The sequence below is a fragment of the Fukomys damarensis genome, unplaced genomic scaffold (genome assembly GCF_012274545.1).
Source record: "Fukomys damarensis isolate Sample0158 unplaced genomic scaffold, DMR_v1.0_HiC HiC_scaffold_9, whole genome shotgun sequence".
Taxonomy (NCBI): Eukaryota; Metazoa; Chordata; class Mammalia; order Rodentia; family Bathyergidae; genus Fukomys; species Fukomys damarensis.
In genome coordinates, this window is record NW_022900921.1 from 14,286,333 (window position 1) to 14,299,696 (window position 13,364).

A 13,364-nucleotide genomic window follows, 5' to 3' on the forward strand; every position below is an offset into this window, starting at 1 on the left:
GGGGGAGAGAGGGAGAGGGGGAGAGAGGGAGAGAGAGAATCACCAACTTCTGATTATGCTCACATTCATACAGGGCACAGCCTTGTTGTGTGCTCCTAATATTTTTTATACTAAACAAAACACATAAAAGAGACCATCCTCTTCTCAAATACCAAAGACATGCCACACAGCCCTCCAGGCCATGAGCTCCAGTTGTTCATTGTTCCCTCCTCTCTGGCCACTTCCTTCTCCAGGTCTCTGTCGGTCTCTCACTGGAGTCTAGGAGCATCAGTAAGCAGTAAGTAGAGTCAGCTCCTTCCTCCCATGTACTGCACACAACAGCTAAATGGAAAACCAGAGCCCAAGAAACGTAGCTACTCTTAAAATGAAAACATAAATAAAAGGCATTCTGCTGTAGTCTGCAAATTCTGAAGGCAATAGATATTTATAATTTTTGCTACCTTTGACTAAAGCAACTGAATTAAAGAAAAGAAGTTCTATTAAACGGCAAATTTCTACCTAACTGGAATATCAAGTGTTAATGATCTGAGGAAGTGGTGAAATAACAAGATAAAGCCATTTTATTTGCAAATGGAAAGGGGAGCAAGAGATTGACAAAGGGTAGAGGGAGGGACAGGGAAGGGAAGTGAAACATTATTTGTATCTAAATTAAAATTAAAGTAGCACAGTGAATAGTGACTTTTGGAGACTACTTATTTCATTACAAGAGAGATGCTATAGTTTGTTTCTGAAACATCCCTTAAAGGCCCATACAGAGAACGCTTGATCTCCAGCCCCTGTGACACTCTTGAGAGGTGAGGACTTTTAGGAAGTGGGACCTAGCAGGACATTAGATCACTGAGGTCATGCTCCTGAAGAGCACACTGGAACACTGGGTCCTGTTTCTTCCTCTTTCCTTTTGTTTCCTGCCTGCTCTATGGAAAGCAGCACTCATCTGCCACCTGCTGTCCACTTGCCATTCTGTATCACCAAGTGATCATGGACTGAATCTGGGAGCCAAAGTAAACCTTTCTTCTTTTTAAGTTGAATATCTCAGGTATTTTGTCATAGTAATAGAACCATGACTCACAAGTATTATATAAATGTCTATAGATAAAGATTTAAACTTTCTTTGCTGGGAATTGAGCTCAGTGGTACTAGCCCTGCTTCACAAGCACAATATCCTGAGTTCAATTCCCAGTAGCACAAATACGAAGAAAGATTTAAATGTTTTTTATTTAATGCTCTTGCATCTATTGGATAATCATTGATCTTTAAGTTAGCAAACCCAAGATGCTAACAACTCAGGTCTTACGTTTAAGCACATTACTTCACTCAGTATAGTGAGGCAGACACAAATAATGTATAAGAAGTGATTTTATGAGGAAAAAATAAGAACAAAGATATGTCTTATAAAGGCACAAGATTCCAAAGATGGATATAATTGTATTGTATATCTAGAATATAGCAATAATTTTTTTTAAAAAGTGATTTCAGTAGCATTTTTTGACATAAAAATATAAAGGAACTACCATGACTGTTACATAAACCAAATAACCATTTTTAACACAGGAAAGGGAGACTAAAATCATATTATCCTAAAGTATCTAATAAAATGTCAATATTTCCTCATTTTTTCAGACATCTGAAATTAACTAACTGAAGTAGTTACTTCCTATTCATCCACAGGACCACTGTTAGAAACTCCTTTCTCCATTACAGAAGCTTTATTCAAACTTCCTAAATATGAAATGATGCATATTTTCATCAAATATATATATATATATGTGTGTGTGTGTGTGTGTGTATGTATGCATATAATCAGTAAAATGAGTGTAAATATTCTAAATGGACTTACTAAACTGAAAATGTTTTTCATCTTTCTCATGTTCAGCCTTAGTAAGTATCCTCTAATTTCATCTTTCTTCATTGTGAGGAGGCCTCAGAGTTTTTATATTATAGTATTTTTCTGTTCTGCACACCCCTTGAGGTTATACACAATTCATCTTCACCTACATATGGTGCTTACTTACACACTGTGAAATTGAAGAAAGTATATGGCCTCTCTCATCCTTACTTTCCAGATTTGTAAATGGCAATACTATTTCTGAGGTTGTAGGACATTTGTGAGCATTAGGTGAGACAGTAATACATTTTTGTCATTTCAACATATTATTGCTAACCTGCAATGGCTTTCTTTGTATCATCCACGTCCATTTTATTCTCCTACGGATATTCTCCTTATGTTCCACTTAATCACATTAGGCAGTTTTTTCTTGCTCAGTTTGAGCTCTACCTCTTCCATAAAATCTTTCGATGCAAATCCCACCCACTCAGTACCTTTGGATTTTTATTACTGCAAAAGCCCTTAGTACAACTAGAGACTGATCATTTGTTGTCCATCCATATATTAGTGATAAAATTCACTTCTAACTTCACTATAAACTAGCGTTTTTAAAGTTGGGACCTCCAGTCCCAAAGCACCTACCCCAGAGTTATCCACAGACCTCTCAAAATACAGAATTCTGAACCCCATGGTTGACTTGCTAAATCATGTTCTAAGCATAGACAAGATGAGAATTGCACAGAAAAGATTGACAATTATACTAAAAATGTCATTCTGAATATTTTAACCCAACTTCTTTGCCTGAGAAATGTATCATTTTCCTGTTCCACTATCCAAGATACTTTTGCAGCCATCTTCCCTTCACTTCCCCTCTTAGGCAATTAAGATGAATTCTTCCAGGTTCTAGATTCTACGCAGGAGCTTCCTCCTTCTGTAAGACTTATCGTGAAACCACCTTCAATACAGCCAAATTGTCACATTGCCAGTTCAGCTAGCACTTGACCAGTGTTTCCGGGTAGTCTGACATACAACAGACCCTCAACTACTCCTACAAATCCAGTCCACCTTTGCTGAGTGTGTATGCATGTGTTTAGCACCAGGGATGCATGGAAACAATGAAACTAAAACCTCTGATCTTCCTCCATGACCTGCACACGCATTGCTTTTCTAAGCTGTAAGTTTTAAAGATGAACCTGAAAATTTTTCATTAATTTAATTGTCGCAATTGTGTTAGGCAAGAATTTATTTCATTGCCCAAAGAATTACGTCTAAGTTAAGATCTGTTGGCAAGAAAATGGGCAGAGGGAGCCAAATTACAGGGTAAGAAAATGAGACTTGGCAGTGGAGATGCAGATAGAAGGTTAACAAAATGACACCTCCAGCAAAAGCCCATGGGTCCAGCAAATCTGCCATATTTTCCCATATAAATTGTGACAGGCTAATCTAAACCCATTTCCCCCCTTGTGCAATAAAATATGCATTTTCCAAACAAAATACAAAAACAGAAGCAACATAAATATCTTTTGTGTCTTTTAAAACTCATAACCATAACTCGTAACTCTTCTTCCCCTTTTAATGGTCAGCTTCAATGTATTTTTATATCACCCAAAATGTAGTTATTTTGGAAAAACTGAGTAAAGTCAGGAGACAAATGGTGTGGAGAACAGCTGCATAGATGAGTCAAATTAACATACAAAACTTACAACACAGATTTGCATCTTATTCTCAAATAATCTGTAGCTAGAATTATGGCTAATGAAGTATAAAATGACTAAGAATCCTTTTCTTATAACATAAATGAATAAAAATGAAATTACCAAAACATTTATATGTTTGCAGAGTTATATAACATCACAGAAAGAACGTAAAAAATAAATACATGTTTGCAATGGCAGTACTACTGATATGCATTTTTAAATATTAAAACTGTAAAAATAAATCATCAGTTAAACTAAAAAACAGTATATTTTATTGATACAATAACTAAGTACATTATGCAAAATTTAAATAAAATACACAAGAACCACCATATAATAAAGAAAAATTAAAATACTTTTTATTAAAATAAATTAAAATATTTTTTAAAGTTTTTATGATTTTAATTAAATTAGAATACTTTTTTAATAAAGTGATGAGAATGTGAATGTTTATTAGTATTCTTTTTCTCACCATGCACAACTAAATATAAATGAAATCCGTGCTTAAGCACAAAACCATTACTTAGTAAAAACAGCTCTTTTTCTTTACTTCTTTGAAAACAAAAGCACAATCCCACTCTTTACCCCAGTGATTCTCAAGGAAAATAGTTGATCATTTCTAGAGGTATTTTTGATATTGAAACTTCTGGGGCACTCACTATTCATCCAGTGAGTAGAAGCCAGAGACGTTGTGAAACACTTTACAGTGTACAAGACAGCCTTCCACGAGGGGTGGTGGCATCATTGTTCAAAAGCAGATGAAGTAAGTTTTCTAAAGGTGTAATCCTTATAAGGAACTACAGTTGCATTAGACAGCAGAACAGAGAAAATACAAGGAAAGAGAAGCAAACAGGACACTTTAGAGATTTATTTGTAGGAACACCTCAGAAGGCAGATACTTGTTCTCAATGAGAAAAAAAATCTTCAGTTGGAAAAGAAGTCTCAAGAACAGAGGAAGAAAAAAATGAACAAGAACAATGTTGTCACGTAGGACATGCCCCCAGCTGAAGCCACAAAAACAACTTAAAGTTCTCAAGGTTATAGTAGGCAACATTTTATGACAACTGATTATCATAAATAATTGACCTTGATGGTTATCTGAAAGATTTCGCTGAAGCAGTAGAAAAATTATCAGACAAGTTAACAAATGGGCCCCATTCACAATGCAAGAAATTCTGACACAGCCAATATCCTCAACTTTGCAAAGTCTTACATAAATCTTCCTTTATTGCGTCGTTTAAATGTGCTCAATACACATAAAATGTAAGTTTCTCAAGGACAGGAACTACATCTTCTATTTAATATGCACCGAATAAAGCACTCACTTGAAGGAATCATTTTAACAAAATGAGGATGTTTTATAGAAAAGGGAAAGAACAACAGCAGCAATAAACGATTTTTTAAAATTTGATCTTCCCCCTTTTAAAAACTTAAAAAAATAAAAACGGAACTACAATTATATATATGAAGCTGTGCTATATTTTAAAGTACAACATAACCAAATGCTGGGAATGAGGGACTCCAAGACAGTTACCTGCCACCCGTGAGGCCGTGAACAAGTCTCTTAACCTCTCTGGGCCGCAGGGTCCCCTGCTGTTCATAAGTGGATTGTAACGACTTCAGTTATTGCAGGAGTTTTGACTAGGATGCCGGCATTAATAGTGTATGTGCGTAAATTATGTACTTGACGATCAGCTATCATTGCTGTATTTTACTACGGTGACTAACGATGGCGATTATGAAGATTGCTGAATACTATACAAGTGGAAGAGAAACAGGAGACAGCAGAAATAGGAGGAGGGAAAGGTGAAGCTGCCGGCGTTGGGTAGCAGAGCTTCCCAGGGCGCTGTGCGCACAGCTAAGCCTGCCTATGGTCCTCGGGGGTCCTTTGCGTTCGCCTCTCTGCAGGCTTCCTCAGGAACCTCACTTGCTCCTTCTCCACAGCAGCCACTTGTGATCTCCTCTGACTCAACAGAAAGCATCACAGGGAGCAAGCTGGGCTTCAGGCAAGGGACCCTTTAGCTTCCTGCCCTTTCTCTCTCACTTGAAATGTTCAATTCACTCCCCAGACTGTATTTCTCCTCCAAATTACATACATATGTTCCTCCTTTCAACATTTTCTCCTCCCCCTTTTCAGATCTAAACTTTTCAAAAATGAAGTCTGCAAATACTAATCCTACTCCTGAACTTATGTGAAAATTTTAAGTTGTATTAGCACACCTTTGCAGTACACGATATTTACATTTCTCGTGGGGAGTTGGTGCGTGTACATAACAAACCTTCATTCTTTCCACGTTCCCTCCTGCTTTCCCCTCCCCAACGTTCCATCAATCATTTCCCTTCCCATTTGTGGAAGAACTGCCTTCCTGGTTCCTTTTATCTATCTTTTATTTTGCTCTTGTATCATAGGGATTCCCACAGCCTCAGAGACAGGTGACCGTTTCCTTCCCTTTATGACTCTCATGTGTGTATCAGCTTCGAATATGTCATTTCTCCAGAGGTTCTCACACCAACTCTGCTTGCTACTTGGCTACTTACAATCTCTTTTGTGGACTCCTTTGCCATTTCCTTTGCAGTTAAATTATAAATGCTCACCAGGTCTCCATTTTCAGCTATTCTCTCACTTTTTTTTTTTTCATTTCATCTCTACACATCGTCTGTTGTAAGCATCAACTTAGATGCTGACAATGTGTCCAAGTCCACCTCTCTATTCATGCTCTCTGTCTCAGTGGCAGACTTGTATTTTCCCATCAGCTCCTGGTTGGTTATCTGCCACTTGGAGATTCCATGTGCTTAGAAAATAAATCAACATTTCCCAAACTGAACTCAGGGCCTACATTCTTTACGCTTGCAGCTCCCACTGCTGCTTCTGCCTTTGCTGTTTTAAGAACAACACAATGAGAAAGGCGGGACTCATTCAGCACTGCCGCTTCCACTCTGTAAATACTGTGACTTCATTACTTCTCCTGTAAGCAGTTCGTGCACGCTGCCTAGATCCTCTTGGTAGGTTACAGCTCATCGCCAACCCTGGGTCTGACTCCATTCCCGTCCGCCTGCCGCATCACTGAAACATCTTCCGGAACGGTAAATCTGTTCCGTGACATCCTTTCATGGGTCCCTGCATCTTTGGGGGGATAAATTAAAACTCCTCGGCAATCACACTTTGAAATTTAATCCCTGGGACTTCAACACCAATTCTCTCTGACAGCTCCCCGTTCTCACTCCAAGGAGCCTCTTAAAGCTAACTGCAAACCATCAGTACCGTTTATTTTCCAGGGTCATATCCTGCGATACAACATTTTTCTCTTCTTGAAACATGTGCCCACAGGCCCATAACCTTCTTCAACACCAATCTAATTTCTTGGTAATGCATTAATAGCTGATTCTATGTTCCGTATATGTCCTGTTCAAAACACTTCTGACATCACAATTTTGTCCTAAGTGGTGAATGTCTTGAAATTGAGGACTATGATTCTATGCTTTATTTCCCCACATAGATAGAACAGTGTGTAGTAAATAATAATAAATTACAGCTGTGAAATTCTTCACTAAATATTCATTACATTCCCATACTGGAGGTGACACTATGACTTGTCTAAATGTAATTTTCAAACACATTAGAAGACACAGTAACTGTAACCTGAAATACTGAATACCAAATAAATGGTGAAATTAATAAGTGACAAAGGAATGAACAGGCGAGAGACACTCGACTCCTACCGGGCTGCTCAGAAATGGTTTTAGAGAAACCGTAAGACTTAAGCTAAACAGAAGAATAGTAAGAACATGGGGTGGGATTTAGGAGGAAACCATCTAGATTTTCAGTTTCATGAGGTCGGGGACAGGCTGATCTTGTTCACTGCTGTCTATAAGGCCTCACACATCCTGGCTCATAGTGGCTGCTAAGTATTTGTTGAGTGGAATTTTAAACGCTGCAGCTGGTGATGCAAGAAACATCTGTTTTTTAAAAAAATGGCAGGATGTCTCCACTTGCCATTCCATAAAAAGGTAATTTGTGTATGTGTTTACTAGAATTCTTTCCTCAAAAGTGAAATATTGCTTCGCTCTTTGGTTGGCAAATACATTGCTTCAAGAGGGAGAAGAATCTGCTTTAAATGAAGAGAAAGCTATTTCAGTCCCTAATCCTCAGAGCCAAATTTGAATCTTAAAATGCACTTCTCATCAAACAATCTTAACAAAAAGATTCCTGCCAATTTAACCAAGGCATCTAAATATATTTCATTCCGAAGCCAAGCTACTGCTCAGGAGCATTCTAAATGAGATCATATTCTCCCAAAGATTCTCCGCTGAGTGACAGCACCTGGATAGCGTCCTCAATGCTCAGACTCCATCACCGCTTTCCTAAGAACTCACAATTCTATGCCGTTTAGGAATTCTGCATTTTCCTCCTGTTTTACTAAAGGCTCAATTTTTCCTGAAACTTCTTCATAACGAAAAGATCTGTATTACCAACCAAACTGGAGACACATGTGATTTTGAGTTAACGTCAACCTGTCCCTTCTGACTTCAAGCATGAGCAGATGGAGACCTAATGAGGTACACTACCAACACAAGCACATTTAGGCAGCAAAGGGAGTGGATGCTGGATTTTGGGAGTGCTAGCCTGGTCATCAGTGTTCACTGAATTGTGTTCACAGAGCACCAAGTCATTTACAGATTTAATTTTATTACTTCTGGTAGCCACCTGACATACGTAAAATCGGGCCACTACTCTAATTCAGCAGGCAAGAAAACTGAGCCCACTCTGGGCGTGAACATCGCAGTATGACTGAGCTTCACAAGTAGAACTAGTATGCAAGACTCCTGATTCTGTGAGAATCTTTCCATCACTGCCATTTATAAGGAGCATCACACTGACAGGGACATTTATTCCTTCAGTACAAGTGAGTCGATGACAATTTAAATGGTCTATTTCCTACAGTTCTTCAAAGGAAGACGTGCTGTAATAGCAAAAGTTACAATTACCCACTCCACCACATACAATGAGGGAGAAATGCATGTGTTATTCAGATTTCACTTAAACATCCAACGAACCATTTTTGGGAAATGATTCTAACTAAAAGATTCTAACACTTTCAGACATGACAATGAGGGAAAATAAAACAAAACGCCTTCTTTTATTTAGGCACTAAGGATAGAATTATTCATCTGTTGCTTCACAACAAATACATATTTAAAAACAAATTAATGATAACATATACAATGAAAAAATTCTGTGGAGGAGTCATTTATGATCACTCACATCGCTAGATTATATAAATGTTAATTTTTCAACAAGTCAAAATGTGGCTGGACAGACCCAGGTATGTTTACTTGAGGCTAAGAAAGAAATCTGGCTTGGAATTTTTAACACTTGGTTCTAATCATTAATACTGCAGTGCTGTCCCATTTACAACCTGACAATTTATTTTTGCACTTTCAACATCCCATGATTTTTCAGCAACAGTGAATAGAGTTAAATACTGACACCTTGCCTTAGATGGATCTATATTTTGACTAGCAGGTCTTGCCATTTGTATCCACCTCAGATACCGCTCCAAAATGTTGCATGCAGAGAAAAATTAGTAGAACTTACGAGAACAAAACCTCTACCTCCCGAAAAACGTTTGATGTAATATGTTTAAGTTCTTAGCTAAGCTACTGGAGTAAACTCTCGTCACCTCACGATTGTCTCAATTCATTTCCACAAAATGGCATATTTGTGATGGTCTGAATAAGTAAGCAGCAAAGAAGCAAGGAGTGAAATAAAAATTGAGAGAAAGAAAAGAATGCAAAGGAAGAAAACTGCAAAGGAAAAAAGTCTGTTTCAACCACATGCAGAAAACAAAGAGCCACTCTTGATTTCAGTATCATTTTGTTTTTAGAAACACAATTTAAATACAAGTACTTGGGACTTTGGAGGCACACACATTAGGATATCTGTCCGTATTTCTGTGGCAATTCTAAGTATAAACTAGTGAAAGATCTCTCAAACTCCATAAAAGCCAATGTTTACCAGAGAAATTATCTTATTAAGGGAGAAATACGATCCACATGGGGTAAACTCATAACGTATTGTTCTGAATCATTTTGCACAGAGGCTAAACCATGGGCTTTAGTCTATATTTACACCATATGTGACAACAGAAATTTTGCAAATACTTAGAATACAAGAAGATTCATATCATTAAACATTAATGAAATAGTTGAATTTTCATAAAATTCTTAAGAATCTTGAGATACCTCTACATTACCACCGATGGGGGTTATGGTGGTTATGTGAGCTCCCTCTTTGAACTGTGGGAATATGGAAACTTGTGTGACGTTCAGAGCACATCCTGAACACAGTGCTATGGCCTTCTTGAGTCATTGCTATTGTCCTAACTTTTAAGTCCTAATGGCTTAGTCGGAAGCATTTGCACAGAAGTTTACATAAGCTCCGATCTTTAATTTATCACTTACTTTTTAGATAGAATGGTACTGAAAAGTGCCATAAACTATCAGGATTGAAAGGAACACTGGACACCTAATATTAGGTGGTGGTTTAATCGCGGGACTTTTCCAAATAGAAAACTTTAACAACAAGGAGTGGAAAAGTCCCTGGAGAAATGCTCCAAGCGGGGAAATCCTGGATACTCGTCATTGTCATGCATGTCTGCAATGATCCAATATAGGCAGCAGGGGGCGCTCCTGCACGAAGCAAACCCCCCACAAGTGCTTCCTAGTTGGGGATTCTATTAGCACTTGCCCCAAGTATAAGGAGGTCGCAACCAGCGTGCAGCTATCAATAAACTGTGCAGGATTGGGACACAAAAATGACCAGAGACGACACAGGAGACTGAGTTGCCTTTTGGAAATTGGGAGCCATGTCTAATTTTATTCGTTTTGGTAACCAAAAAGTGTTAAAGGAGATTTCTACTCACGTGATGTGGAGGGAGCTTGCCTTAGAGTATAAAGAGGCGATTTCCAAAAGCAACAAGTGGGCATCAATACCCCTGAGTCATTTATTCGGCCTTGTTAAAATGTAGTTACCAGGTTATGTTCTGTTCAATTTTCTCTTAAATAAAAATCTTTCTCCTTCTCCCTAACCCCCCAAAAAATCACTTGATAAAATGAATTTTCTATAGTCTTAAAGTGTAGATTTTATGGAGGGTCTGCAGCATGTGACCACACTTTACAAGTGAACATGTGATACAAGTTACTCACTCTACACCACCACCCCAGTAAGAGAACCAGGTGGGAAAAATTGTTGGGAACAAGAGCCAACTCTATAACCTGGAACACAAAATTCCAAAGCCAAATCACTGACCCTTGCCTCCACTTCACACACGGTCAGGCGTGCCCCACCCAGGATGGCTGGCTGGCTCTCTCTTCTTTGTCCCCGAATAAAAGTCTGCAGAGACACAGCCACAGACCTCAGCAACTCACCATATTTACTTCAGAAACCATATCGATGCTGGCGATGTCAATGTTCATTCCCACAGCCACAGGGGGACCTGCAAGCCAAGATGGTCAGCCACGTGACTTCTCAGAACTTATCCATTACAGCAAGCGTGGACCCTAGGCTTGGGGGTCTCCCCACCTCACACTTCTGCCCCTGCTGATCCTTGAACTCTGCACTTCCCTGCTCCTTCAGGCACTTGCTCTTCTAGGAATTGCCCCATTGAACATACACACACATGTGGTGATGGCCAGGGCACCCAGCTCTCTGCACACATGTAAGAAGTCTCAGCGTGTGAATACACACACACACACACACACACACACACACACCTCAGAAGCACAAAAGTCTTTCTAGCCCATGGGATTTGTATACATATTCTCACTAACCCCCTCCTCCTCATTCTGTCCCAACCCCCTTCTATGGGTTCGTTTTAACTCCTTCAATTCCATAAGAATTGAGAAAAATTAAATGGGCACATAAGCGTAGCAGGAGTGCAGCAAGACTGTCTTCTTCCCACCCACCTCCAGCCCTCCTGCCTTCTCACCCCATGCTGAGGCTTGAAGGACAGGATAGTATCCTGAGAGGAGTCACCTAAACCAGGGCAAAGGAACTCTTCCAAAGTAGGCGGGCACAGGGGGTTAATGCTATCTCTCAACCAATTGCCTGCACATCTTGTCCTCTAAAATGTTCACGAGGAGGCACGTTCTGTAGGCACACCACTAACTAAACTTAAGAGGCTTGTATCTCAACAAAGCCAGTCAAACAAAATGATTTGTGACTGCCAAGCCTCTCGAGAGCTCGCTAGAAACAAGCCAGCTTAAGTTTGGATCAGCTCCTCAACGTGGAAAAATAGGGAGACATTCAATACATCGCATGCACCCACAACCCGGGAGAGCGAAGAAACCGCACACAAAGCCCAAAAGACAGCTCAGCTTCGGCTACAGCTGGGCTGGTTCTTATTTGCAAGACAACTCCATTACCTCCAAAATCTGGTCTCAGACGAATGTCATAGCCTTTCAGCAGTCTATCCACCGTCTCTTTCACCAGCGACATATTACTAGGGTCATTGACACTGGAGAAAGAAATGACAGTAAACAGCCATCAATGGGGAAGCAAGCACACAGGGCATCTTTAGCTTCTCTGCTCCCAAAGGTATGCAGACAGGGCTCTTCAAGAGAGAAAGTAAAAAGACACTTACCTTTGCGCACAGACAGCGGCGATGATCAAGGGAAATGACCAAATCCCAAAGTAGCCCCTCTTCCGGACTCTCCACATCCCTTTAGTTTTTGATGGGGTTCGGGTTTCACTGAAGAGAGGTGATCCAACTTAGTCTGCCCAGTGCAGTAATTCTAATGTGAGGCGCATGCGCGCGACGTACCAAAACATCAAAGGGGCAGCCGCGGCTGCCGGGGACCAAGTAGATTTCCTTGTTTAAAAAAAGAAAATTAAAGGGGAAAAGGATATGTAGAATGTATGCATGTTTAGGTAATATAAAAAGTCACCCCACAGGAACATCCCGAGTAAAATCTTTCTTGTCCTTTTGTTAAGATTCAAAAACAACTACAGCATCTGGTAAGTTTTAGTAGTTGCAGGCGGCAGTTTTGCACCTCGCGGGTTGTGGTTTTTTGGCGTGTGCATGTGCGCGCGTGTGTGTGCGTGTGTGTGTGTGTGTGTGTGTGTGTCTTCTTAAATATGCAAAACCATATTAAGAATTTGGGGCGAGCAGGTGTGGGGTGAGGAAGAGCAGTGCTGGAAGCCCATTTAGGTCTCGGCCAGCTGACGGCGTGAGGAGTTTGAACTTTATTTCCTTGGCGAGCAGCAGCCCCTGCCTGAGGCGAGCGGGGGTGTAGGAGTGCCCAGCAGCCTGCTGGATTTGGGGCAGGGGGTGGGGAATAAGAAAGGGGGTGAAGGAAGAAAGGGAAAGCAGAAAGAATAAAATGATGCCCAGTCTTTCCTACGAGAAAAGGTGCAAGCTTCTCTTCACTACTCACAGCGATTTTCTCCCTCCACCACCTCCAGCGCCGCCACCACAACCATCTCCTCCTCCTCCTTCTCCTCCCCCTCCTCCCCCTCCCCTTTCCCCCTATTCCCACAGAAGAAAACCTCCTCAGGGTCCTGGTTTCTCGCCGTGTGACGTTCCTGACCCGCTAGTCCCAGATATTTATAGCAGGCGGAGGAGGGGGCTAGGGGAGCAGAAAGGCAAGGCAGTCTCTGGGTCCTGCTCGGGCTCTGCACTGGGAAATGATCAGAGGCAGGGTGGGGTTCGGAAGGGCGGAGGTGGGACGCGAGGGCCTGAGGGCCGCTGCAGAAAGCGCCAAGCACAGGTGCGGGCTGCTCTGGGGCGTGGGTAGGGCAGGTGGAGCCGGGGAAGCGCCAGGGTCGGGCCCCACGCGGCCCC

General features: G+C 40.6%; 1 protein-coding gene across 3 annotated transcripts in view; it reads right to left on the reverse strand.

Moving 5' to 3' along the window:
- Gabrb2 (gamma-aminobutyric acid type A receptor subunit beta2) overlaps positions 1-13,357 on the reverse strand; it is a 210,596-nt gene extending 197,239 nt beyond the window's left edge. For 2 of the 3 annotated variants that reach the window (XM_010622247.1, XM_010622249.1), the window contains exons 1-4: positions 12,958-13,025; positions 12,165-12,392; positions 11,947-12,038; positions 10,951-11,018 (exon numbers count right to left, since the gene is read on the reverse strand). In XM_010622247.1, coding sequence (XP_010620549.1) covers positions 10,951-11,018; positions 11,947-12,038; positions 12,165-12,241 — 237 coding nt within the window. In that variant the 5' untranslated portion in view covers positions 12,242-12,392; positions 12,958-13,025. Of the gene's footprint in view, positions 1-10,950; positions 11,019-11,946; positions 12,039-12,164; positions 12,393-12,957; positions 13,026-13,069 lie in introns of those variants that run through there. The other variant, XM_033761617.1, reaches the window with a different exon arrangement.
- Between the last annotated feature and the right edge of the window lie 7 nt (positions 13,358-13,364).